Source organism: Urocitellus parryii, chromosome 13 (genome assembly GCF_045843805.1).
Source record: "Urocitellus parryii isolate mUroPar1 chromosome 13, mUroPar1.hap1, whole genome shotgun sequence".
In the NCBI taxonomy this organism is placed as follows: domain Eukaryota; kingdom Metazoa; phylum Chordata; class Mammalia; order Rodentia; family Sciuridae; genus Urocitellus; species Urocitellus parryii.
The window spans coordinates 61,425,440-61,452,496 of NC_135543.1; the positions used below are offsets into that span (position 1 = coordinate 61,425,440).

A 27,057-nucleotide genomic window follows, 5' to 3' on the forward strand; every position below is an offset into this window, starting at 1 on the left:
TAATAATTTACTCCTGATGCAACTGTTCTTCCTGGCACTGGGGACTGAACCCAGGGCCTCATGCTCGCTAGGCAGGTGTTCCACCACTTAGCCAGATTCCAGCCCTCTTGGTGTAACCTTTTATCCAACCTAATCCATATTTGCAGGAACATAAGGGCCTACAAAGTCAAGTCAATTTTTTTCTTTTGGACAGATTCAGTGAAGAGATATTAGATACTTTTATCTTCTTTGAAACAAAGGAAACAATTTACTTTATAACTTGTAACTTTAACCTGCAAACCACCTCAAAGTACCATTCATGAACAGAAAATACTTCTCAGTATTCGATTTGTTGTTCAGATTAATATAAATGAACAGTCAACTTGTGGTGAGAGCTGTAGTTTCTCAATATATAAAATGTGAATAAAGCATCTACTACAAAATGCTACTCTGAGCCCAGCATGGTGGCCTACACCTGTCATCCCAGCAACTTAGGAGGCTGAGGAAGAGGATTGCAAGTTCAAGATCAGCTTCAGCAATTTAACAAGACTCTATCTCAAAAAAATAAAAAGGGCTGGGATGTGGCTTAGTGGTTAAGTACGCCTGGTCGATCCCCAGTAAAATACCCGCGCGCGCATGCACACACACACAGGATATTTTTAATGACCCATAATACTTTAAAACGGTGTGCTTGCTGTGGCACTTATTTACAAAGAAAGTGGAAATGACCTTCCATCTCTATATCCCTTCTTCACAAGTAGCTTCTCCTCTGATCAAGGGACATGTCCAGCCCCTCTGGCTTTAGGTGATCCTGAGATTTACTTTGATGGACAAATTCAGTGGAAGTGACCTCACACTAGCTCTGGGCCTCGGCCTGCAGCAGCCTGTAGTGCTAGCTGTTCCTGTGAGAGCTCCCCAGCTGTCCTGTGAAGCTGGGATGAGGACACGTGACAGGTCAGCCACCGGAAGTCATCCTAGAGCAGCAGCCTCCACCCAGTTGGACGAAGCCCACACTGCCAACCCACAGACACGGGAGCCAAGAAACACTTTGTTTTGAACCAGACCCCTCTGGGTGGCTGGTCACTCCACGAGGGCTAACCATTCAGCCTGCTTTGTGAAGGAGGCCCCTGACCTGCCTCCCCCTGTCCCCAGACCATCACTCCTGAACTAACTGAGATGGGATTCTGCAGCCACCCAGCCCTCTTGGTTTCCCTGGCTTAAGAGATACTGGATGTATCTGTAAGAAAAACATTAAATTTTACTACTTGGATAGAAGTAACTTATGATAAAACTGATCTTACCCTCAGGCTCAGAAGGAACTTCAGAGGTAAACTAGACCATCTTTCCATCTAAGACTAGGATCTCTTCTGTAATGTTCCTTTGACAAGTGGTCATTTGAGCCAACAGTTGATGAGGGATTTAATAACCCAAATAGCCTGTCACAACTTGTAATGCTCCAATAATGTTTTCCATTCTTTTTTTATTTTCTTGGTGGTATTGAGGATTGAGCCTAGGGGTGCCTACCACTGAGCTACATTGCATTCCTTTTTACTTTTTCTTTTGAGACAGGGTCTGGCTAACTTGCTGAAAGGCTGGCCTGAGTTGTTGTCCCCCTTCCTCAGGCTTCTGAGTGGCTGGGAGTACAGATGTGTGCCACCACTGGTTCAGTAAGTGTTTCCCTAAGTTGAACTGAAGTCTGATTCCTGGGAGATTGCTCTTTAAGCCCCTGCCACTGGCTGCCCCCAAACATACCTTCTCTCCACAAAGCCCCTCCCGCCTCTCGCCACCTGCACACTGTCTGGATGCCACCCTCCTGGGTTCTCAGAAATCATTTAGACTGTGTGACCTTTCTTCTTCCAGACTACAAATAATTGGCACTGATAGAAAGCAGGTGGTCACTGGCAGTCCATTCTCTTCCCAGATTGTGGAAGTGGGACGCAGATGTCTGTCAGTCCCTGAGGAGCTTCACTGGGGGCTGATGGGAAGCTGAGTGGGGAGGCCACTCGGTCACAAGAAGTGGGGGTGGGGAGGAAAAGGCTGCCCTGCTCCTGGAGATGCACCAGTTCGCGGGTCCAGTCCTTGGAGGGGCCACTGCGCTCTAGTCCACCGAAAACACCCTTGGTCATCAGCTCCAGCTGTCTACGGGGAGACAGCAGCAGGGAAGTGACACTCACCCCGCGAGATGCTCTCAGCACCCGAGTCACGTCCAGCCAGAGAGCCCCACTGACCCCAGCAAGGCCGTGTTCCCTCCCTGCCCGCTCGTCCTGGGTCAGGCCTCCCACAGTGTGACCCTCCCATGATATGACCTTGATTGTGCCACCAGCAAGCACTTTCTTCCTAAGGCCACCATGAAAAAACTACCACCACCACCCGTCAGAGCCTAGCACAGCCAGGAGGAGCGGAGCAACCACTGGCCTGCTGGATTCTGGGCACCGCCTCTCATAACTGAAGTAGCCTAAATTAGATGGCTTGTTTGGGGTACAAAGATGCTGTTAGTAACTGTGCTGTTTTCAAACCATTTCAACAATATTCTAAAAAACTGAGACCTAGTAAAATACTACTAATAGCACATATTTTAAAAAATTAACTAGTGCCATATAACCCTTATTTCTCTAAGTCAATATGGTGCCTTTAAAATTTAAACATAGAACATAATACTTATCCCTATTAATTCATCTCATTATGTTCCAGATCACTGGACTTGAGCCTGTAATTCTAACATGACATTGTTTTGCAACACTGATTTTAACTCCTTTTTTCATCTCTAGAAATTCCCTAGCTACACACAGCATTTTCAGGAATCAACACCTGCACTATTTTCTAACTAATTTGTTAGTACCACGTCAGCATTTGTGACTTATTACATACAAAGGACAATAAGCTCCCACTGCAGGTCGGGCTGCATTCCCGCACTGCAGAGGCAAGGGAACTCTGCTGGGCTGTCAGAAAGTCTCAGGGCTGGGGGGCAGCTAGTGGCAGAATGCGTGCTGCAAATGTGTGAGGACCCGGGTTCTAGACTCAGCACCCCAAAACCCCAAGCTCCCAACGAACACCTCCTCCAATATATAGATAAATATGAAAGTAAATAAGAAAAAGAGGGCAAAAGGGTAGGGACTCACTGAGAAGCACAGCTGTATGTCTGCACCCGCCCAGCATGGAGAAGCCCTGGCTTTGATTTCTGGCACAACAAAGCAAAGCAACACAAAACTACAAGCTTGAAGTTACTTGAAAATATGTGACTGGTTTCTCCATGAAACCTGCCTGTTTTATCACTGGAAGGACAACATTTTGGGTGAACACTTTTTTTAAAACACCATTAGTTAAGGATGCTGATGCTTTTTGTTTATAAAGGCTGCCACTTAATCGCAAGAAATAAAGCTTCCTTTAAAATTTAATATAAAAAAATTAAAATAAAATTTAATGTACATTACACATAGAAATATGGCTTTACTTCTTTAACATGAGGGCAGTCTATGCCCTGCTCTGAGTGACTCCATGGTGTATAGAACAGGAGTCCTCAGGCTGTGCCTGCCCCGTAGCGGTATTCAGGCTGTGCCTACCCTGAGTGACCCCTTGGTGTGTAGAATAGCAGTTCTCAAGCTCTGCTTGCCCTGAGTGACCCCATAGTGTGTAAAACAGCAGACCTCAGGCTATGCCTGCCCTGAGTGACCCTGTGGTGTACAGAACAGCAGTTCTCAAGCTCTGACTGCCCTGAGTGACCCCTTGGTGTGTAGAACAGCAGTTCTCAGGCTGTGCCTGCCCTGAGTGACCCCTTGGTGTGTAGAACACCAGTTGTCAGGCTGTGTCTGATCTTGAGTGATTCCATCTAGTAAAGCACTAGTTTGCCATGAGCTACTCAGTTTTGAGTAAAAGTGTCAAGGCAGAACGACTCCACACCTTGTTTGTACAAGTAAATAGCCACCAACTGCTACCATAAGGCACAAATTAATAAATGTGCCAACTTACCAAACTCAGGAGCACCTGGACACGTAAACCTCCCAAATCACATAAACCTCACCAGATGTGAACCCCTCATTCAAGGCCCATAAAGAAGAAGCCCAAGATTAGACTGCAACACTTTCACCCCATCCCCGTCCCCAAGATTAGACACAGCAACACTTTCACCCCGTCCCCTGATCACTAGTCACAAACCTTGCTCAGGAAAATTGATACAGTAAACAACCTCTGATTTCCTACCCTCCTTGGACTTCAGCAAAATGCGGTTTCTCCTGCCCGTGATCACCACGTATGGCCCACCCCAAGCTGACTGACACCTCCACCAGACACCGAACCTGCAGTCAGGACCCTTGCCTAGAGCACATCCTGGGCTTTCTGTGCCCTGAAGATGTCCATTGGCTGGTTCCTGGTCTTATCTGACACCTACATAGCTGCTCTCGGGCCTTCTAACCCCACGTGGTTACCCTAACCCTTTCTTAGCCTTTCTGTAACCTAGTATACGATTGTGTGAAGTGTGACGTGTGACTTGAGTGTTATAGATATTAGAAACTGAGATTGGAATAAAAGAACCTGATTGGTGGCTGGTGATCACCAAGTGACTCATGCCTATTGAGTGAACTGCCACTGGTGAGAGAGATGTAACCATGAATCTGCTGTTAGGTGATGTCTACATGTGGACAGACACCAATGGGTTTGGTCTGTTAATGACACAGCACTCTCATAACACTTCACTAATATTTCTCCTTCTTTCTGCCTTACTGTAGGTAAGATTAAAAAAAAAATCTTTGTCTTAATAAAACAAATTAATCAGATAAAATTTAGCAATGTGAGTGAATAAGCCCCAAACATGAGCAGCACCTCACAGCTCCTGGCAATGTGCACTTCAGATCTGGACATGGGAACAAGCCCCCAGCCCAACCTCCTGGTGAGCATCTGAGCCTTTTCCACTCTCAAAAGCACTTCTCACTTTGCAGGGGAAAACATCATATAAGCAAGTTCACAGACGGCTTCTTGATCTCAAAAATCTCTCTGCAAATCAAGAAAGCAAAAATAGACTGTGATCATTTGCTTTCCAAAATGCTGTTTTTAAAGTAGGAAACACTCTGAAACCCTGAATTTGCACAGGTAAGTAATTACGGGGCAGCAGGAGTAGCGCACCACATGATTCCCTCCTCCACCCCTGCATGCCTCAGAACATAGCTTGACTGACTAACAACTGGTCATAAACACACTTGGAAACACACTGCAAGAGTTTTCACGGCAAGCAAACTGTGGCTAGGAGGAATGTTCCTAAATAGAGAAAATATTTGTAAAGTGTTTTGAACTCAAATATTGGAAATACAAACAACAACAACAAAAATACTAAACAAACAAAAAAAGACCCCAATAATAAACTTGAAATATAACTGCTGAATCAAGGATTATGGAAAAGTACAAAAGTACTCCATTTAAGACATGTGCCAAGGACACGCCACCTCTAGCTGCTCCAGTTAGGAGGACAAGCGATCTTCTATGAGCAGCAAGGTGGATAGAACAGGAAGCAAGCCTGGGGGCTGGCGGCACCTTCCAGCTCCCTGCCAAGCTGAGGCAGGGTCATTTGAGCCCAGGAGTTGGGGTAGCCTGGGCAACATGATGAGACTCCCTCTCAAAACAAGACACCCCCAAAACAAAAACAAAAAAACAAACAAACAAAAACTAAAGCTTTTTTTTTTTTCTTTTGGTGGTGCTGGGGATTGAACCCAAAGCCTTGTGCTATATCTCCAGCCAAAAACTAAGGCTTTGCAAAATAAAAAAATTAAAAAAAACTTTTTGAAATTATAAGATGTTGGGAAATATGTACAAGGGTAGAAGATGGGAACAAAACAATCAGATGCATCCCATGCTGATGAAGTCTCAGGACTTTCCAACAAAATAATGATTACATATATCCTGATCTAAGAAAAATAAGCATCTCACTATCATGAAAGTTTGTCAACATAACTTAAGAGATGTGCAACCCACTGTGCCAAAAATTCAGGAACAGTCCTTAAATTGTGAATCCCTCCCACATTTGGCCATCTTCTTCTTTAGGAAACTCTCTAACATTCTGCCAGCTTCCATTTCATCCTTACTGCCTTTCAAAGTCTCCATTTAACAGAAAATACAGCAGAGCTGAGACTAGGAAATGTATTTATACATTTAACCAGCCCCACTATGGCTCAGCTTGGGTCCTGCTCAATTGAATGGAACATCTGATCAAACCAAACACCAAGTTCACAGAAGTCCAAAATAAAGACTGATTCAGAGCTTCCAATACTGACACCCACCACTGCCCCCAGGCTCTGGAGGGATTCCACTTACCACTTACAGACATGTGCTCAGAGTTGACATGTACTATTTTGAACCTCATAAAGCTCAAATTAAGGTAGTTATTATTTTCATTTTTCAAATGCAAATGACAACATTTATAAATCAACATTCAATTACTAAGTGGCTGGGACCGACCCCAGTGATGGTTAGATCTCCCCGTTTCTTTAAGAAGAATAAAGCTCCCTCCTCATTAACATTTCAATAACTCCTGCTGTCACTGGGCAGGAGCCCAGTGACTGCCTCAGTTTGTCCTGCAGGCTGTGTAATCAGGCCCTTTTTCAGGTCCAGCCCTGCAAACACCTGGAGGGCTGCTGCCCAAATCCAGGAGAGGGTGAGGCTAGCTGACCTGCAAGGCCAGGCACTTGGAACGAAGTGCTCAACGCCCCTGACGCCCCTTCACTCCTCTCAGCTAATGAAGCAGCATCTGCTTCCCCAGTGGCTTGGGGCTCCAAGGCTGCACTACCTCAGTTGGTCGGCCGTGACACTGGCTCTTCCTCCCACGCTGCTCTTGCATGTCAGAGCTGGGGTGCCGTGGGAAGCGTTATGCTAGATGCTCTTAAGGTTGGCGACCATGTAAAGAATTTCATTCTGAATGCCACAAGATAGAAATTTTATGTAACAATCCAATTGACTTTGGAGAGGAATCTTATTCCATATACAAATTACATTCTAGGGAGATCTCCATGCAAAACACATTTTCTGGGGAGATTGATTTAAGACTAGATTATGAGAATGTTTACTGTATGAACTTCCAAATTTCTAGGTGAGACAGGGAAGCTAATAACCTGAGGAAGGATCTTGTTTATTCTGAGGCTCGGTTTTGGTAAACACTGCACTCTCTAACTGTTGCCAAGACCTGATGTGTTCGTCACAACAGAGAAACACTGGAAGCAAAAGAGCAAATGACCTGGATGTCCAGGGTGGGGTTTCAAGTCCTAGCCCAGAGTGGCAGCGTGTGACACTGACTCTCAGCTGCTCAGGCAGGAAAGGACTGGTATTGCTGGACTCTCCCTCAAAGATGTTGGCATCCAAATGAGATAAAGAATACCAAATGCTCTGGTGACCCATCAGTCTCACGCCCGGGTATCTACCTGGCGAGAACAACCTGCAGGTCCACACAAAGACTGAACAGGAAAGCAAGAACCAGCTTCACTCTCTCATGACCACCAGTGGCCTGGCTGCTGCAACAATCCCAGTTCATCTGATGGTAAATGAATGAATGATGAGACACACCCCACCAACGGGGCACATGCACCAACAAAAAAGAAAGCACTCCCTGATACAGCGGCCGCACGGAAGAACCCGAAAGCATTCTACCAAATGAAAGAAGCCTTACAGAATCCACAGGATTCCAAAAAATACATAAAATTCTGGAAACAAACAAATACATAAAATTCTTGGAAAAAAAAAAACAAAACAGTTGGGACAAATGTCAGATCTGTGGTTGCCAGGGCAGAGGCTGGGAGGGGGAGGAGGGTTCCACTACAAAGGGGTGCAGGGCTGAGCACAGTGGTGTATACCTGTACTCCCAGCCACTGGGAGGCTGAGGCAAGAGGATGACAAGTTGGAGGCTAGCCTTAGAGAGACTGTCTCCAAATAAAAAATAAAGGCTGAGGATGTGGTTCAGTGGTGGAACACCCCTGAGTTAGGGTTCCAGTACTGCAAAAAGGAGGGAGCCATGAGAACCTTTTACAGGGCTGAAAATCTTGTCTATCTTGACCTTGGTAGCATTTATATGAGTATATGTTTGTCAAAAATCACAGAACTATACCCCTAAAGAGGGAATTGTAAAGCATGTGGATTATACCACAATAAACATGACCGAAAAAGGGGAAAAAACGGTGCTCTGGGAGATCAGGGAATACCTTGTTTCATTCTGAAAATCCGGTAATGGTACACTGTGGTTTAGCCATTAGCTATTTTTTTTTTAATAAACCTGAATTGTAAAGCACAGAACTTACCTAAATGCAAAACTTATCTAAATTCTTCTGTTGGTACAACAGAAAACAATGTAGAAAGCAGGTCTCTAAACTCAGAGCTTTTAAAAATCTACACAAATACTATTTTTAAAACAAAGAAACACAAAACAATCCAGATGAAAAACACTAGTGGCAAAGGCTGTGTATACACTACAACTGTTAGTCACCTCAACAGAATCCAAGTCTGGGTTTGGAGAACAGGACTACGAATGGCTACTTTTTCTGTGTTTTCTGAATTTTTGAGTAGCAATTATTTTACAAGGGCAAACATTTAATTTGCTTGTATCGTATATGACTTCTTAAGATAGCAAGGTACACAAGAACACAGACTGCGATCCTCATTTGTGAGACGAGGCATACTCCCAGTGTTTGCAGTATCTCAACCTCAATCAACAGGAAGGTGGTCAGTGGGTTTAGCATGCTGGTCACATCTGCACTGCAGCTGCTGCACACTTTCACAGGCCCAACAGGCATGTAACAAAGCATCCTTCCAGAATTAGCCCTTACTCAAGAACCAACAGCTGCCACCAGGCTCTAACACATCTGCTTGCCATTCTAAGACTCTAGGAAGACATCACGCAAACCTTCAACCTGGGGCAGAAAACCAACCAACCTCCATCACATTGTTCTTCAAAATCTTCTCTATAAACTCTGCCCTGAAAATAACCAGCACTTAAGTGAACCAGCTGGGGAAAGAATCCATCCTCCTGGCTAAATGCAGGTGCACAGGAGCTCACACAAGCAGGTCGAAGACCTGACTGTATCGACTGGCACCAATTCTTGCACAAACCTAGCAAAAGAAACTGAAGCTGAAAGTGAGGTGCCCCATGCATTTCTCTAAAATTACCCAGTGCATGAGGTGGGGCACTCATGGGATGGATAGATCACATGTAGATCACTGCCCAAGCTCGGGGTGGAAACCAGCTACTTACGGTCTTCCCTCTTGTGTAAGCATAAACATTTCCACATGCACCAGTGAATCCTCGTCTTTGTTTTAACACACCAATCCAACAGGTGAAGTGGTCGGTGAAAATGTACCTTGACCACTACTTGTACACCTTAGCAGGTATTCCAGCTGGTGAAATAAGAGGGGGAAGCAGTGATGCATTCCTCCTTGAATTTCATGAGGCTAGACACTAACTGCCTTTGTGTGTTCCGAGACTTCCACGAAGGTCACCTGAAGCAGAGCAGGGAAACGGGGCTCAAGACATGGCTTTCACAGGCAGAAACATGCGATTGGGAACAGCACAGGAAACTAACGCCATGCACATAGTAGGAAGGCACTTCCTACTATGAGCCAAAAGTATTAGTGGTCAGTGACAAGTGAAGCAACTGCCATAGAGTAATGTGGAGTATAATCTGCATTAAGGAGAAAGGAAGAGAAGGAAATTTGGAAGAGAGAGTCAACTTTTTAGTTCATTGTAATTAAGAAAGCTTTAAAGATTCCTGAACTATTTAAAATTTTAACCTAAGGAAAAATACACTTTTTAAAAAATATTTGCATTCTTTTATTTATGTATTCATTCATTCATTCAGTTATACATGACAGCAAAATGCTCTTTAATTCATTGTATACAAATAAAGCACAATTTTTGATGGAAAATACATTTTTAAAACTAGAATCATTAAAAAGAAATAAAGCATTCTGAAATTCTAACATGCTTTAGAAAACTTAAGATTCAATAACTAATTTTAGAATGAGAAAGCCAGTGTCAACGTGGCACAGGGGAGTGCTGCATGCATCTTCAGAGGACCAGCACTCCCTGGGGCCTGGAAAGCAGGCTGAAAGTTCCCATGAGATGAGCATAAATATTAGCCAAAAGCACTTAAAACTCAACATGGGCTTTTCCACACTTAAAATAAAATGGGCCTGGAGATTACCAGGCTTATGGCTTGGGTATGGAATGTCCCCCAAAGCCATCGTGGTCCCTACCTTGGCCGTATGGGAAGGTGGGAGACCTCTGGCGGGGCAGTGGGAAGAAGCTGGGTCACTGGAGGCATGCCTGCAAAGGGGTCACTGAGACTCTGGCCTTCCCTCTCTCTTTGCTTCCAGGCCACCAGGAGGCGAGCAGGCCTCCTCTGCCTGTGAAGTGCTATGTTGTCCTAAGGCCAAGCAATCACCGATCGAAACCTGGTACCATGAGCCAAACAAACCATTCTTCCTTTTAAGTTGATCATCTCAGGCATTTTGTCACAAGAATGGAAAGCTGGCACACTACAGTAGAGCATAATACCAATCCAAACTTTAAAAGTTATTTTTATAAAAGCACCAAAATAGTAAAGATCTTCTTAGAAGAAAAATCCTACATCACCAATTATTTTTCTGAAACAAGATTAGCTAAACCACTCATTATGTGAGCAAGGGGTACACCAAGACAACAGTTTTATTTTCTTGATATTTAAATTTTCCCATCAGAAGCACAAAATAAATATTTACATAGGGACCACCCTTATGCATAGCAACCTGTAGGAGTGGCAGGAATGACTACTGCCCTGCAACTGTGCTGGTCACAAATATTTACACAACTATGAGCTTCCAGGGAAACTTTCTGCTTATTTCATGAGTGTAGAAAGGTCAACACACACACATGTTCTACTGTATCCTCACAGAACATCATTTCATCACTACAGAGGCTGTAAACCAAACCAGTAAAAAGAAACTCTAAATTCTCTAAGAGGCAAGTTTCCTTTATGCTACTCATGTGTTGCTTCTTTGTCTTTAGTGCTTCATCTCCCCCCTTATGTCTGTCCTTTCTGTCCATAATTAAAGCAAGCTTAAGGGAAAGCTATTATCATCTGAAACGTCTTATGAAAGGTGGATTTTAACAAGGACCCCAGTGTGGCAGTGAGAGCAAGGCTGCACCAATTCCTAACCTCTTCAGGGCCTCTGACCACTCTGGAAACCCCCTGAAGGCTACAGATCTTTTCCCAGGACACTGCACACACTCAATCTGAATGTAATTCCCAGGAATCCCCTGAAGCCACCAAGAGGTCCAAAGACAGACCCCAGGTAATAACTGTTGGCATATGAAATAAAAATACCTAATCTGCTCTTTAACTGAAGAGACCAGGGCTAGAAGAGGGTGTTAAAGTTGGTTTCCATTAGACCAGTCAGGCTGCCCCCATGCTAAAGCAAAAAGAAGGGAACCAGGCACCTGTGGGCCATCTACCTGCCACCAAGCACAACAAGGAAAGCAGCCAATCAACACAAGCAAGCAAATCAAACCACCAGTGCGTTCTCCAGGGAAACAACCAGCCTCAGAGAGGGGGGACACACTCCTGGATTAGGGGCTTCCCGACCCAGGTGAGCCCTCCTGCCTGTAAAGCCCTGCAAACATACAGACCTCCCATTTACAAACAAAGATCTGAACAGGGTGCAGGGATAATACACTTAGGAAAGATGGTTCTGGGACACTGGATATTCATATACAAAAGACGGGAGTTGGAACCACCTCCCAGCACATATCTGACTGAGCCCACACTAACTAGACCACAGCCCTGAATGTATAAGCTGTGGCTATAAAGCTCTTAGAAGAAAAAATGTATATGAACAAACCTTTATGACCCTGGATGAGGCACAGCTTCTTATATATAACATCAAAAGTACAAGCAACAACAACAACAAAATGTTAGATATGTTAGACTTCATCAAAATTAAAAACTTAGCTGGACAAAGTGGCTCATGCCTGTTATCCCAGGTACGTGGCAGGCTGAGGCAAGAGAATGTCAAGTTCGAGGCCAGCCTGGGCAACTAATGAAACCCTGTCTCAAAATAAAAATTTAAAAGGCACCTGAGAGAGTGCTTGCCTAGCATGTGTGTGACCCTGGGTTCAATTCCCAGCACCACAAAAGGAAAAACAAAACAAAACAAAAACAACTAAACTAAAACTTCTGTGCTACAAATGATACCAAAAGAAGGTAAAAACACAACCCATAAAATGAGAGAAAATATTTGAAAATTCTGTTTGATAAGGTACTTGTAGTCAGAACTCTTACAACTCAACAAGAAAAAGACAATCTAATTAAAAATTGGCAGAGATACTGAATAGCTATTTCTCTGAAGAAGATAAACAAATGGCCAATCCGCATGTGAAACAATGCTCAGCTCCCTGGCAGGAAGGACTCGCAGATCACAACATCACAGACTGAGCCTGCGACCCCCAAAGACAAGCGTAGGTAAGGCTGAGGGTCGGATCCTCACCCAGAGTAGCCACTTTGAAAACCCTCATTTCAGGGGGGCTGGGGTTATAGCTCAGCAGTAGAGCGCTCGCCTAGCACATTTGAGGCCCTGGGTTCGATCCTTAGTACCACATAAAAATAAATAAATAAATAAAGATATTGTGTTCAACTAAAAAATAAATATTAAAAAAAAAAGAAAACCCTCATTTCCTCAAAATGTCACCACGGGACACAGCAACTCCACTCCTAGGTACACACTCAAGAGAAAGAAGACGGTACACCGAGGACTGGGGATGTAGCTCAGTGGTGGAGGGCGTGGCTAGCAATCCCCAATACTGGAAAAAAGAGATATCCATTCAAAAATTCATACATGAATGCTCAAAGCAACATTATCCCAAACCAAAAAGGAGAAACGACCCAACTCTCCGCAGCACCTGACGGTGATAAACGAAGCACTGCAATATGCTACATCGTGGGTGGACCCCCAACAGGATGCTCAGAGACAGGAACCAGGCGCAGCAACACTCTTGGACTCGAGTGTATTCAACATCCCAAAGAGTCTTGTATGGGGGGTGGGGGGACAGGAAATGATGGGTGCTGTGTGTGGGATGTCTTTCTAAGGTAATGACAATGTTCTAAAATTAGATCGTGGTGATGGCTGTACAACTCCGCGCACACCAGACACCACTGGATCGGATGTGTGCACAGGAGGATTTTATAGTGTGAATTACATCTCAACAAAATTGTCTTAAAAAGATCTGACCTAGATGGATCCTTCCATCTTCAACACATACCAGTCAGCCTTCCAGAAGACAAAGCATGCACACACGCGCACTTGACAGTCTTCAGCTCAACTGAGCCCCACGAGGCTGGCCAGGATTCTGTAGGGTGCCTCTCACCGTGTCAAGGGCAGAGAGGTGGCAGGGAGGCTCCCAGGAGAAATAACCAACCAAGTCCCACACAGAGAGCAGGAAACAAGCTGGACTGACCCCTCACCAGCAATGTGGGATGCCAGCAGGATAGACACTCAGGCAGACCCTCCCTGTGTGTGACCCGAGAGGAAACTCCACTCCCAGCTGGCAGGACCACCCAATGGACTTCCCACACAGCCCACTGAGCAAGCCACCTGAAGGCACCTCACGACAAGATGAGGGCAAACATTTTAAAAAGGACAAGATACGGAATCTAAAACAGAGAGACCAACTGGGGAGAACGATGGGAAAGTCAGACCCCACCAGAGTCCAGAAACATCAAGACTGAGGCTCCACGTGGGAGGAAGATGGATCATGAGTTTAAAACACCCAAGGAATCATCGGCTGACGATGCAAGACAAAGAAGGACAGTTAGCAACTCAGACAGAGCTCCTCAAGTGAAAGCGAGCAGCAGCCAGCAGTCCAGGCTCTCGCCATCTTCAGACCGCAGAGCGCTAACTGCGGAACACACCTGAACAAAACTGGGAAGACACAAACACAGCCAAGAACCCAAGCACAAGGGTAGTTACTGCCACAGGAGCACCCAAGTGCCGGGCACAGCACAGTGACCACACGGGCAGGCCTGGCTGCTCCCTGTGCTTGGCAGGTGAGGAAACAGAGACCCTGAGACTGACTGACTTGCCCCGGGCACAGGGCCTGCAAGTGCAGCGCTGCCCTCACCATCACAGCAGGCTGTCTCCAGAGCAGAGATCTAGCAACCCCACAACAGGAGTGAAGTCGGGAAATAACCCAGTACCCTCAGCTTACGCTGCTCTCCAGAGGTCAGGCCAGGAGTGAAAACGCTGAGGGCAGCATTCGCATATATGAGGAAATCGCAATTCTTGGCTTTCTATGATGTGAAGTGTGGCAAGGATTGCCTGAGACTGTAGCCCTGATTAACCCTCCTTTCTCTATGCTCCTGGAGGGGAAAGTATGGGGATTGACCCCAGGGGTACTCTACTTCTGAGCCAAATCCCCAGCCCTTATTTTTAATTTGGGGACAGGGTTTTATTGAATTGCCCAGGCTGGCCTCAACCTGGCCATCTTCCTGCCTCTGCCTCCTGGGTAGGTGGGATCACAGGTGTGTGCCACTGAGCCTGGTGCACTGTTCTTAAAAATTGTACTATATCTTGTTGCTAAAAATTAGAATCTTTAAAGGGAAGAATGGGGCTATTAATCTCCTCTTACATCAGAAATCAGAACAGAGCAGAAAGGCTTAAATACATTGTAGAAATTAAAAAGGAAACCAGAGATAAACTTGAAACAGTGAGGAAACCACAGAGGGCAGGGGTGGGGGTGGGTGAGTGGGATACACCCTCATCTATTGTGGCAGAAAAGCAGTTTTAGACACACAATCCCTAGAATTGAAAAATCAAGAAATGGTAGTAAAAGTTTAGTATTTCATCATCTCGGTAAAAATCACAAACAGAAATGAAAATAGAAGTAGCTAAAACATTAAATGTGGATCTCCCTTTGTAACAAGAGGAGGAGTAGGGAGAACTGGATCCAGAGATTTTTTGCTGTGTATTCTTCTGAAAATTTAACAATTTACTACTACAATTAAAAAAACAAATATCTGACATACAGTAGTTGTTTTTTTCTTTAGAGCTGCATTGAACCAGGAGAACACCGAGCCATCCAGCCCGCCCCTTTCCCAGGTGAGAGGCTAATGGGCTGTGTTTTCCACAGGTGGCCACAGGATTGTGTCCTGTCCTCATGCTTCCTGACAAAGTGACACTGTTGCTCCTCCATGGAAAGGCGGAGGCCCAGGGCTGGGTATATAGCTCAGTTGGTGGAGTGGTAGCATTGTGTGCACAAGGCCCCGGGTTCAATCCCCAACACCACAGGTGCAGGCCCACATCCTCTCCACCTACGGCATTGGAGATCCAGGATGTGAGGCATCGCTCTGCCTGAAGCAGTGCAGTGGAGAGCCCATGCAGAAGGCACAGGCAGGGAGGGAGCGAGGGAGTCTGGGGTGGGGAGGAATGCCCAAAGGATATTTCCAGCTCAGGTGTCAGATTTTGTGATCACTCAGATTTTGGATGTCCAGTACAGTGAACAGCCGTCGGTCACACATAGGTATTTTAATTAAATTGAGTAAAATTTAAAACTTGGTGTTCCAATCACACTAGTGACACTTCACTTGCCACATGCACCTAGCTCCCACCAACTCGACAGGGCAGGCCTGGTGGGTAGTGCTGCCTCAACTCCAGTGAAGGACCTCACAAGAGGCCAGCTCTCCCCCGGCCCTGCTCAGAAAGAAATGCCTCCGCAAAATAAATGCTGAGCTCAGCCACTGGTTCTTGGGGTGATCTATCACACAGCCATAGTGAAAGGAACACAAGGGAACTGGGGGTCCAATCGTGAGGACATCTGCCAGAGCTCCGGAGTCCATGACAGCAGCCAGAGGTGCAGTGAAAGCATGTCCCAGGTCAGTGCTGGAATTGTGACTGAACAGAGGAAGAACAGAGGAAGTCCCTGCCCCACACAATCTGCAATCCCAAGCACCCTCCACACACCAGAAGGCCTGGGTCTGCTACTCCAGAAAAAGAGTCACCACTTCCTGCCTGAAGAGCAGCCGCAGCCTCAGAATGTCAGCCCCGTGCATCAGACAAAACTCCAATCCTAGCTTCTTTCACAAGGTGGAGTCTTATTTACTAGTCCAGTTTTTATACTTGCATAAAATTCTTTACTTTTTGAAGTATTTTATAAATCTTAAAACCTTCAAGCTAAAAAAGTTTCTTTAAACAAACAAACAAAAACCTTAGAGAGTATTTATCAACATTAACCCAAAGCTTTCTCTTTTAAACTCTCCTTACAAAGAAAAGTATTTTAAAGTATCATTTTTAATTACTGGAACTAATGGAAACTTGGAGTGTCAAAAACGAAAACAACCTGAGGTTCAAGTGAATCTCCCCTAACCCCCAGACACAGCAATGGTTCCAAGACCTTATTTTCAACGATGAATGACAAAGGTATGCTGAATGACCTGGAAGGGGCAGAGCCCATCTGACCGCAGCACAAAGCCAGTTGCTGTGCAGATGACATTACCTGCCACCTCAGGAGCTCCAGCTGCATTCTGGTCTCACAGCTGGGTGTCAGAGAGTCTGACCTGCCACAGACATGCAGCAGAATCACACACCAACAAAAGAAGGGCAGCCCACAGCCAGGATGCGCTAACAGCTGACGGCTGCCTCCTCCCGTCTCCTCTGTCCACACTTGAACATGTCCACAGGAAAAAGTTAAAGCCAGACAACAAGCAAATTCTTCCAGGTAAACATTCTAATTTGAAACACGAAGAAGGGTTATCATGGTATGAGATGGGGGGGGGGGGGTGATGAGAATTTCAATTATGAATGAGAAGACTCAAAACACCAGAAAGAGGCACACAGTGCCTCTAATCTATAACTACCACCCCAGTAAGGACCACCACACTGCAGAGCTGGCTGAACCACACTTCACAAGGAATGCTAATAAAGGTACAGCATCCCGAACATGAACTGCTCCAAATTGTGAAACTGGCTGAGTACCAGAATGATGCCACAAGTGACATTTCACCTGCCTCAGGTGCTGGGTCACAGTCAAAATGCAGGTGCTCTAAAAAAAGCACATAAAGTTACCTTCAGACTCTGTGTATAAGTAAGGTTTATATGAAACAAATGCACTTCATGCTTAGATTTGGGTCCCATTTCAAGATACCATTAGGTATATGAAAGTATTCTAAACTCTGTCACAAAGTCTGAAATCTGAACCAGTTCTGGCATTTTAGATAAGTCTACTCAACCTACAAGCACGGTTACTAAATTTCTTAGCCCACAATCAATAACAAGAAGGGAGACTAATAAAGACACACTCAAAATGAAAAGGCTATTGCTAGTCTAGTGGGAGAGGGAACAAGAGACGAGCCAGAACGTTCAGCGGAAGGCTGCAGACTTGGAGTCAAGCCAGATCGGGTCCCTCAGGTACTTACTCCCTATATGAACCCTGCCAAGTTATGGAGCCTCTTTTCTCCTCAGAGAGAGAGAGAGCAGTACCTAGGGTAGTGGGCTTGGCTTGATGACCATAAGAGTCCACGTTAAAGTATCCTGGACGCGGAGTCTCTAATCCAAGCCAACACTTGCCTGCAACCCATGAGATACACTGAGGCAGAACCACAAAGCTGAACTGCTCCCAGGGTTCCAGTCTCAGAAATTTCAAGAGAGAATGAGTATTTACTCCACTAAGCTACTATGTTTTGAAGTACTTTGTTACACTGCAATATAAAATGATATATTACACTTAGGGAACAATGTTTCTATTAGTTGAGCTGCTAAATTTTTTTTCTAAACATAGTCTTTGAGTCTCTTTGCAATTAAATATTAGATTACATAAGGGAATCCTGAAATTCACCTGAAAAAGATGCTCATCACCTTATAACAGCATGTTTACAAAGCAGGATATCGGGGCTGGGGTTGTGGCTCAGAGGTAGAGTGCTCTCCTAGCATGCACGAGGCACTGGGTTTGATCCTCAGTACCACCTAAATGTAAAATAAAGATATTGTGTCCACCTAAAACTTAAGAATAAATATTTTTTAAAAAAGCAGGATATGAGACTCAGTATTGAATTTAATTATATTTTATAGTACTGGGGATTGAACACAGTTCTACCATTGATCTACATCCCAAACCCCTTTGCCTATTTGTTTTATTTTGAGACAGGGTCTCACTAAGTTGCCTAGGCTGGCCTAGAACATGCAAACCTCCTCAGCCTCCCAAGTAACTGGATTATAGGTGTGCACCACTGCACCTGGTAGTACTGAACTTCTTAAATTCTATAGTGCTTGTGTGCAACACATGACAGAGGTAAAAATCCAGAGTGCACCATAGTTCAGCACCTCAGGCCCAATGCCACATCATATACACACTATCTGTATACTGTTTTTCAGCTTTACTATGTGTTTTGTTGTTGTTGTTGTTGTTGTTGTTGTTGTTTTAGTTTTCGGTGGACACAACATCTTTATTTTATTTTTATGTGGTGCTGAGAATCGAACCCAGCGCCCTGTGCATGCCAGGCGAGTGAACTACCACTTGAGCCACATCCCCAGCCCCTTTACTATGTGTTTTAACATTAGCAGAGGACTCTTGGTCCTACCTGAATGAGGCATTTGCTGACGTCACTAGCACACAGTGCTTTGTTGCAGCTCAGTGACCCAGGGAGCCACATCAGGAGTGTCAGGAAGGCTAGCATAAGCACAGCAGAATGGTGTGACTTCATGATGCTTCAGTGAGATGAAGGCGGATCAGTACTCCCAGGAAGCTACATAGACAGACAAGCAGTTGATTCAAAGGTGAATGGCAGGGTAAAAGACAAGTACTGAAACGGAAATCAAAATGAACCAAAACTGGTTGTTTGTGTCAAAATACTTTAAATGATCATTTCAAAATCATCCCAATGAAAGACTAAACATTCAAAAATTAAACTATATATTTTTAAATATATCTTTATTTTATTTTTAAATTTTTTATGTGGTACTAAGGATCAAACCCAGTGTATCAGGCATGAAAGGCAAGTGCTCAACCACTGTGCTACAACCCCAGCCCTAAACTATATCTTAATAATGTCTTGATAGCCATCTTCAAAGACCTATCATACAGAACCTACCAGAAATGGTGACCTCAAAAGTTAAGTGACCATGTCTAAATTCTTAGTAACCAGAAAGTTCAACACTCAATCAATGAGTTTCAGTACTATGCTGCTACTATTCAACTTTGATTTCAGGTCCATTATTCAACTTCAAACCCACATAAAAATTACTAATGTTGTAATATAATTTTAAAAACACTGAACAAGTTTTTTTTTTTTTTTGGTGGGGTGGGGGGACCCAAAGCCTCTTGCATACAGGGCAAGCACTCTACGTCTGAGCTACATCCCCAGCCCCAATTTTAAAATGTTTAGAATCAAAACAAACTTATAGATGGAAATTATTCTAATGATTATTTATGACTATCTTGCTTTATCTCTCTTATTTTTGTGTGTGTTTGCTTGACTTTTTTTTATTAGAGCTTTATAGTTATGCATAATTAAAGGGTTTCACTTTATCTCTTAAGAGAATAAAGAAGCTCAATGAAAGGAGTCCAGTCCGAAGTCATTCCTTAAATAATTGAACCAATAACAAAGGGGGCAGTAAATTATTAATTGCATTAAGAATGCTGAGTAATCCCAGCAGCTCGGGAGGCTGAGACAGGATGACTGCATGTCCAAAACCAGCCTCAGCAATTCAGCAAGACCCTGTCTCAAAATGAAACATAAAAAGGGCTGGGGAGGGGCTAGAGTTGTGGCTCAGTGGTAGAACGCTTGCCTTGCACATGTGAGACACTGGGTCCAATCCTCGGCACCACATATAAATAAATAAAGGTACTGTGTTCAACTACAACTAAAAAAAAGGAGGGGGGGGCTGGAGATGTGGCTCAGTGGTTAAGCACCCCAGGGTTCAATCCCATACCAAAATAATAATAATAAATAAAATAAAAAATTTATTTTGTGGGCTGGGGTTGTGGCTCAGAGGTAGAGAGCGCTGGCCTAGCGTGTGCAAGGCCCTGGGTTCGATCCTCAGAACCACATAAAAATAAATAAAAATACTGGGGAAACACGTCTTAATGTCATTCCTATTCTATTTTATCTATAAAATGGAGATTTAATAAATAAATAAATAAATAAATAAATAGATAGATAGATAGATATTATGTTCAAAAAATTTATTTTGTTAGAACCATGGATTCTTAACTTATTAAGAAGACACTACAGGGGCCTGGGGCTGTAGCTCAGTGGCAGAGAGCTTGCCTTGGATGTGGGAGGCACTGGGTTCGATCCTCAGCACCACATAAAAAATACACAAATAAAATATAGGCATGCTGTCCATCTACATCTACAAAAAAAAAAAAAAAAAAAACTAAAAGAAGACACTACAGTACAAAAAGAAAGGATAAAAAAGACACAAACAGCTTAAGGAAGAGAAAATGTACTTTCTTGAGGTTAAAAACATCTCCAAGGGACTGGGACTCACTGGAAATGCCCTGGGTTCGATCCTCAGCATCGCATAAGAATAAATAAAATAAAAGATCCGTGGACAACTAAAAAAAAAAAAAATCTCCAAACTATAACGAATCAAGTAACTACTGAGGCAGGAGAGGTAGCCCGTGGGTGGGGAGCACACTCCTGGGCATCAGGGACACCCGCGGGGACGCTCCGTGACCGGGGATCAGGGCCGCGCAGATCGGGTGGCGCTCCGCAGGCCTCGCCCGGCCCCTCCGCGCCCCGCGGGTCCCCGCGCAGCGCAGCGCTGGCCCCACTTCCGGGCCCTCGGGGCGGCCCCGCGAGGCCCGCGCAGGCCCCCGACAGGCTGTGCCCAGAGCAGCTCTCACCTGCGACCACCAGCCCTCCCGCGCCCGTCACTCGCTCCTCTCTCCGCGGGCCTCGCTGCCGACCGCCCGAACCCGTGCCGAGGGCTGCGGCCTGTCCACGGAGCCGCAGAGCGACGCAGCGGGCCCGTCCCCACGCCGCGACGTTCTCCGATGTCGGCCCGGTGGCCCAGGTCCCCGAGGCGCCGCTGACAGCAGCGGGGCGCAGCGGCAGCTTTTGTCTGCGCGGGCGGGCGCGCGGGGCCCGGGGACGCGCAGGGGGTGGACGGGGGGCGTGCGGGGCCCGGGGGCGCGCAGGGGGCGGTCCGCGGCCCCGCCCCGCCCCGCCCGCACCTGCACGGCCCAGCTCCGGGTCGACCCGGCGGCTCACTTTGCGCCGTCGGCTCTCGTTCCCCGCGGGCGCGCCGCGGTGGCCGAGCGAGTGAGGCTGGGCCGCGCCTCCAGCCGCCGCTCCGCGCAGCACTCGGAAGCTTCCGCGCGCCTCAGCCCCGAAGACTGGGGCCCGGGGCCGCCTCCTCTCGGCCCTCGCTCTCGGCTCCGCCCACCTCGGCCGGCCCCACCCACCATGTGGCCCCGCCCCTCCAGAAGCCACGCCCCAGGCTCGCCCACTCGCGCGCGCCCCCGCAGGGAACCCAGCCGGGGCGAGCGCCGCCCTGGTGCGCCTTCTCTCCGCGGTCTTCCCAGCTGCTCCTGCAGCGCCTGGGTGGGCCCTCCTCAGGCCCCTGCAGACCTGCGACCAGACCCGAGGTCCTGGGGTTGAGGTGCTGCAGTCGACAGCCGCTGGGCTCAAAGGCCGACCTGCGCCGGGCGCCGGCGAAAGCCCGCCGCAGCCCCGGGGGCAGCTGTTCTGCCGGAGATGCACCGCGGCCTCCGCGGGGCCGCCCGTCCCGTACCGACCGGCGGACGCTGGCCCTGGTTGACGTCAGCAGCGGCGCGCATTTCCAATGCAGGCTTCTGGACTGGCCTGGGGCCCACTGAGTCAGAACCTTCCAGACTTCTTCACGGTTGGTGGAGATCCTTCGTGTCAGCCGAGCTGTCATCCCAGCGGCTACGGAGGCTGGACCTGAAGATCAGGAGGATCGCGAGTTCAAGGCCAGCACTCAGCAACTTAGTGAGGCTCTAAGCAACTTAGGGAGACCCTGTTACAGAAAAGGAAAAGGGCTGGCTCAGTGGTTAAACGCCCCCGGGTTCAGTCCCCCTTAGCATAAAACAAAAAAACTCCTTTGTGTCCCATCATCCCAGGTGTGGCACACTCATAAATACTTAAATATAGTATATTGTAATTACATACCAATAATATGGTAATTATAATGTTAATACACCTGGAAGCTCTAGATTATCATTTCCAACTGATTTTAAAGCACCTGTGTCAATTGTTTCTGAAATATTCTCAGAATTGAAAATTTAGGATTTAATGGATTTGTAATCTGCTGAGTCCTTGGAGTGTCCATCCGGATTTAGCTCAGCGATGGAAATGAAGAGAAGGCTGCGTGGATCCTGGCTGGGAAAGCCCCAGGCCCTGGGAAAGGAACTGACCTGAAGTCCAGCACAGAGGGCAGCGGAGCCCATCTCACTTGGGCATCATTTCAGCCTGTATTTTACGAAAAGGGAGCTCATCCCAGCAATAGTTAGCGCGTAGGTAGCTGCACCCATCCCCCCTCCCCACCAGGAATTTGCTTTTAAACAAGATTCGAGGGTGTTTAGGTTCGAGCCCATGGAAGTAGATAGTCCACAAGGTCCTTTCCCCTTGGGAAGGACCACCTCGTGTGAAACCCTTAAGCTAGGAGGAGACTCCATGCCTTTCACTCCCCTTGGTGTATTGTAGGGAAACCGAAGAATGGAAATAACCAAGTGGCTGAGGGGCAGATTGCATTGTCCATACTAGTTCATTTGAAACTCACCCCTGAAAAAATAAAATAATACATCAAAAAATAAAAACAAGAAAACTCACCTCTGAAAATTATTCTAAGAGGATAATTAAGGGTATGCACAAATTTACCTTGATCTTATTCTCAGGGTTACTTACTGGTTAAAGGAGTTATGATACTTCAGATCAATGGAATCAGTCAGCCATTTTAGAAAATGGTGTAGTTAATCAGAGATTCTTAAGCTATTTGGTCTCAGGATCCCTTTACATTTTTTTTTCAAAATTATGGAGGTTCCAAAGAGGATGTATAGATGCATCTGTCAAAGCTTTTGAAATTAAAAGAGAAATTTAAAATACTATTTCATTTAAAAATAACAATAAATTCATTATATGGTAGCATAAATAATGTTTCATGAAAACTAAGTATATATTCCCAAACTAATAAAATGGTAGAAAGAGTGGTATGCTTTGAGATTTTTGTTATTCTGTTTAGCATCAAACAATAGAAGCAGCTTTACTTTTATATCTGTTTCTATATTCATACTGCTGTAAATCATTTAGCCTCTAGGAAGGTTAAGTGTATGCTTGGGATAGAACAAGAGCAGACAGTTCACAGTAGCTACGCTGTGGAACCAGCCTCGGTGCCCTTCAACAGATAAATGGATAAAGAAAATGTAGTACATATACATAATGGATTATTACTCAGCCATAAAGAAATATGAAATAATGGCATTTGCTGGTAAATGGATGGAACTGGAGACTACCATGCTAAGTGAACTAAGCCAATCCCAAAAACCCAAAGGTCAAATGTTCTCTCTGATGTAAGGATGCTAATACACAATAAGGGGGAGAGAGAAGAATAGAGGTTCACTGGATTAGACAAAAGGGAATGAAGGGAAGGGAGGGGGATGGGGGTAGGAAAGACAGAATGAATCAGAAATAACTTTCCTATGTTCATAAATGAATGCAGGACCAGTGTAACTCCACATCATGTACAACTGCAAGAATGAGAAGATATACTCCATATATGTATGATGTCACTCTACTGTCATGTATACCTAAAAACAACAACAACAAAAAGGATGAAAGTGCAAAAGGCAAATGATGTCTTACCATTAAAATACAAATAGTTTTGCGCTCATGAATCCCCCAGAGGTTCACAGATCACACTGCTTTTTGAGCTAATGGGGCAGATGAGTATTGTTGACATGGAAAGATATTAATGATCTATAAAACTTTTAGAGTAGTCTATATATTTTTGGAATGCATGTACATGTCTAGATATTTTTAAATTGCATGTACAGGTGTTGAAAAGTTCTGGAAAGATGACCATGGTTTGGGCATGCTTGTCTTAGTGAGACTGAGTGTTGTACTTGTTGATGTTTTTTTCTTCTTGTACATTTGCTGATGTCCTTCCATGTATTACTTGAGTAATAAGGAGAAAATGGTTATTTTAAAGTTAATCTTTTCTGACTGGTCATTATAGTGCATGCCTGTCATCCCAGAGACTCAGGAGGCTGAGGCAGGAGGATTGCAAGTTCAAGGCCAGCCTGGGCCACTTAGTTAGACCTTTTCTCAAAATAAAAAATGAAAAGGGTTGGGGATGTAGTTCATTGGTGGAGCACCCTGGGCTCAGTCCCCAGTACAGCAACAAACAAACAAGTCTTTCTGATAGGCCCCAGAGAGTCAAATGGTTGTTAAGCCCTCTCAGGTAGTTTTCCAATGGTTTCAGGTCTGCGGTTGAGATTCAGGAACCCAAAACCCACAGAGGTCAATGTGGTGGCTCTTTTATTTGACCAGCAGCCTTTATGTCATTGTGAAGGAGAGGATCTGATGGTGCTGGGATGCTTCTTAGTAGGGTTTGATGAAAAGGTCAGGGTGGGCACTGGCTAGAGGGCTCACTGGCCACTGTCCTACAGCCACTGGCAGCCTTAGGCATGGGGCCTGGTGTCCTTGGCCAAGCTCTACTGAGCTGGTCTTAATTCCCACTTCTGTTTCTGTTGTGATGGGCAAAAGTACGACTTATGCAGTCGAGGGGAGAAATAAAGAATGTCCACATGCTAATGCCCTTTTCAATGTTTTATTCACTCAAAATCACTCAAAACGTTTCACTCAATAGTTTCTTAATCAAGAAATGACAATCCTTAATGCTGGGCTCTCCGATAGACATAAACCAATTCACAGCAAACAATTCTAAGTTAACTCTAAGCACTGCAAACACACTAATTCATGACAGACTCATTACAGACATTCCCTCTGCTTGCCAAGTTCAAGTGCTAAAGTCTGAGGTCTCAGGTTTTAAGTCCAGCTGATGTACCGAGGCTTCTCCTGGTGTGGAGTTGATGGCTGGCTGAGGAGAAGGGTCAAGAGGCTGCTGTAGAGTTTGAGAGTAGTGAGGACGAAGCAGAGGATCAGGCAGATGAGGAGAGATGGGATGTCAGTCTAGGTCCTCATCGGGCTCTCAGGCTTGTGTGCATCAGCATCAGCTGGCTGAATGTCTGTTCATTTGTTCCATTATTTATACTAAGTTTTGGGAGCTTCTGCATGCACTTTTGATCCCTATCAGCTGTTACCAGGTGAGGACATATGGTCTGGTGGTTTCCACCCTAATATCACCCTCCTGGCTCTTATCAGGGTTGTGGAAAGTGACTTGTTTTATCAGGCTATGCTTGATGACATATTGGAGGGCTCTGTGGCTTGCCTGGTGAGAATGCAGGTTTATTTTAAGAGTTTTAAAATGGAGTTGCTTAGGCTAAGGCCATCCTTATAGTTTCTCTACCTATAATCTAGTAAACAAAAGCCCTTGAAATACATGAATGGTGACCTGGCCAGTTGGAGCTTCTGGTGCCTTTGCTTTGAAAGGATTCCACAGAATCAGATGTGCTAGGACACCTCACGTCCCAGAGTGTTTCTGGGGCACAGGTTAGGTGCTTTGGAACTGGGGTCACCCTTAATGCATCTTAGGGGAAAATAACAAGCTGTTCACCTCTGGGAGGAGTTGACTCATTTAGTCTCTTGTTTGGAAATCCAGCTAACAAAATTGACTCCAGAAGAGAGAAACTAACAAAACTGTAACAATGGAAGAAACTGGGAAAGTTTTATCCTTCCCACCGCCAGGCTTAGCTGGGATCACAGTTCTGGCTAAAATGCCCAGACTGACCATGGACTGGCAATCCTCTTGCCTTAGCATCCCAAATTGCTGGTATTATAGGGGTGTGCCAACTTGCCTGACATAAGATGCAGTTTTGAAATAAGTTTATAAAAAAAAAATCCTTCACATGGGGCTGGGGTTGTGGTTCAGTGGTAGAGTGCTCACCTCGAACGTGCAAGACCCTGGGTTCGATCCTCAGCACCACATTAAAAATAAATAAATAAATAAACAAGTGAAATAAAGATGTTGTGTCCAGCTACAACTAAAAAAAATAAACTTCACAAAGGGGAGGCAACTTAGGCAACATGATGAATTCAGAAGCTCATGAGAAGAGGCCACTGATTCTAACATCTTCAAAACCAGAGATCTCACCTCACATCACCAATGTTGGAGAAGTGAAGCCCTGCTGTGCGGCCGCTGTGGAGCTTCCAACAACGTGGCCTTCACATTCCCTTGCAGGAGATCCTTTCTCAGCAGCAACTCTATGGAAGCCAAACCCGCAATGCAGAACTTCTGTTGAGGGATGGATTTTGGAACTTGTATGGCAGGATCCTTCCCCACTGATGCAGAAGACAAGCACCCTGGCACTTGTGTCTGGTCTGTTTAAGGATTTGCCCTGCCTTCTTTGAAAGTGCCTCTGTGCCCCAGAGTTTGCACCCTGTGTCGTGGTGGCACACTGGCAGGGACAACAGAATCCATTTTTTCACTCCATCAGAAGGAGTTCAGACGTGGCTTCAAGACCACAGGTATCATGACAAGGTCACAAACACTTTAGGCTTCAGGGCACTGAAATGCCATGGAGTGGAGAGTATCGGTGGGGGTTGCTGCCCATTCTATTCCTTAATGGATTCAGCAATGTCCTCTCCTTTGGCCTGTGAGGTCCAGTAAAGAGCCTACTACAGGGACTCATGGTGCTCATTTGGTCAATGACTTTATCTTTGGAGGTCTATTGGGTGCCATGTTGGGATTCTTGCTTTTTCCAATTAGTGTCATAAAAACTTGCACACAGACACAGATTGGTGGGAAATTTCAGTCTTTCTCAAGGTGTTCAAAACAACCTGGCTACAACAAGACCAGAAACTGACAAATCTTTTCAGAGGTGCCCATCTGAATTACCACCAGTCCCTCATCTCTTGGGGCATAATCAGTGCAACTTATGAGTTCTTCTTAAAGGTTATGTGAGAAAAGCCATTGGTGAAGTGACATTTATCACCTAAGTAGATCTGA

General features: G+C 45.4%; 1 protein-coding gene and 1 pseudogene across 1 annotated transcript in view; one reads left to right on the forward strand and one right to left on the reverse strand.

Moving 5' to 3' along the window:
• Twsg1 (twisted gastrulation BMP signaling modulator 1) overlaps positions 1-21,082 on the reverse strand; it is a 35,864-nt gene extending 14,782 nt beyond the window's left edge. The window contains exons 1-2 of the mRNA XM_026381778.2: positions 20,816-21,082; positions 18,546-18,710 (exon numbers count right to left, since the gene is read on the reverse strand). Of these exons, the coding sequence (XP_026237563.1) occupies positions 18,546-18,668 (123 nt within the window). The 5' untranslated portion in view covers positions 18,669-18,710; positions 20,816-21,082. The remainder of the gene's footprint in view (positions 1-18,545; positions 18,711-20,815) is intronic.
• A 5,053-nt stretch (positions 21,083-26,135) lies between these two features.
• Positions 26,136-27,012, forward strand: LOC113177233 (mitochondrial nicotinamide adenine dinucleotide transporter SLC25A51-like; annotated as a pseudogene).
• The last annotated feature ends 45 nt before the right edge of the window (positions 27,013-27,057 follow it).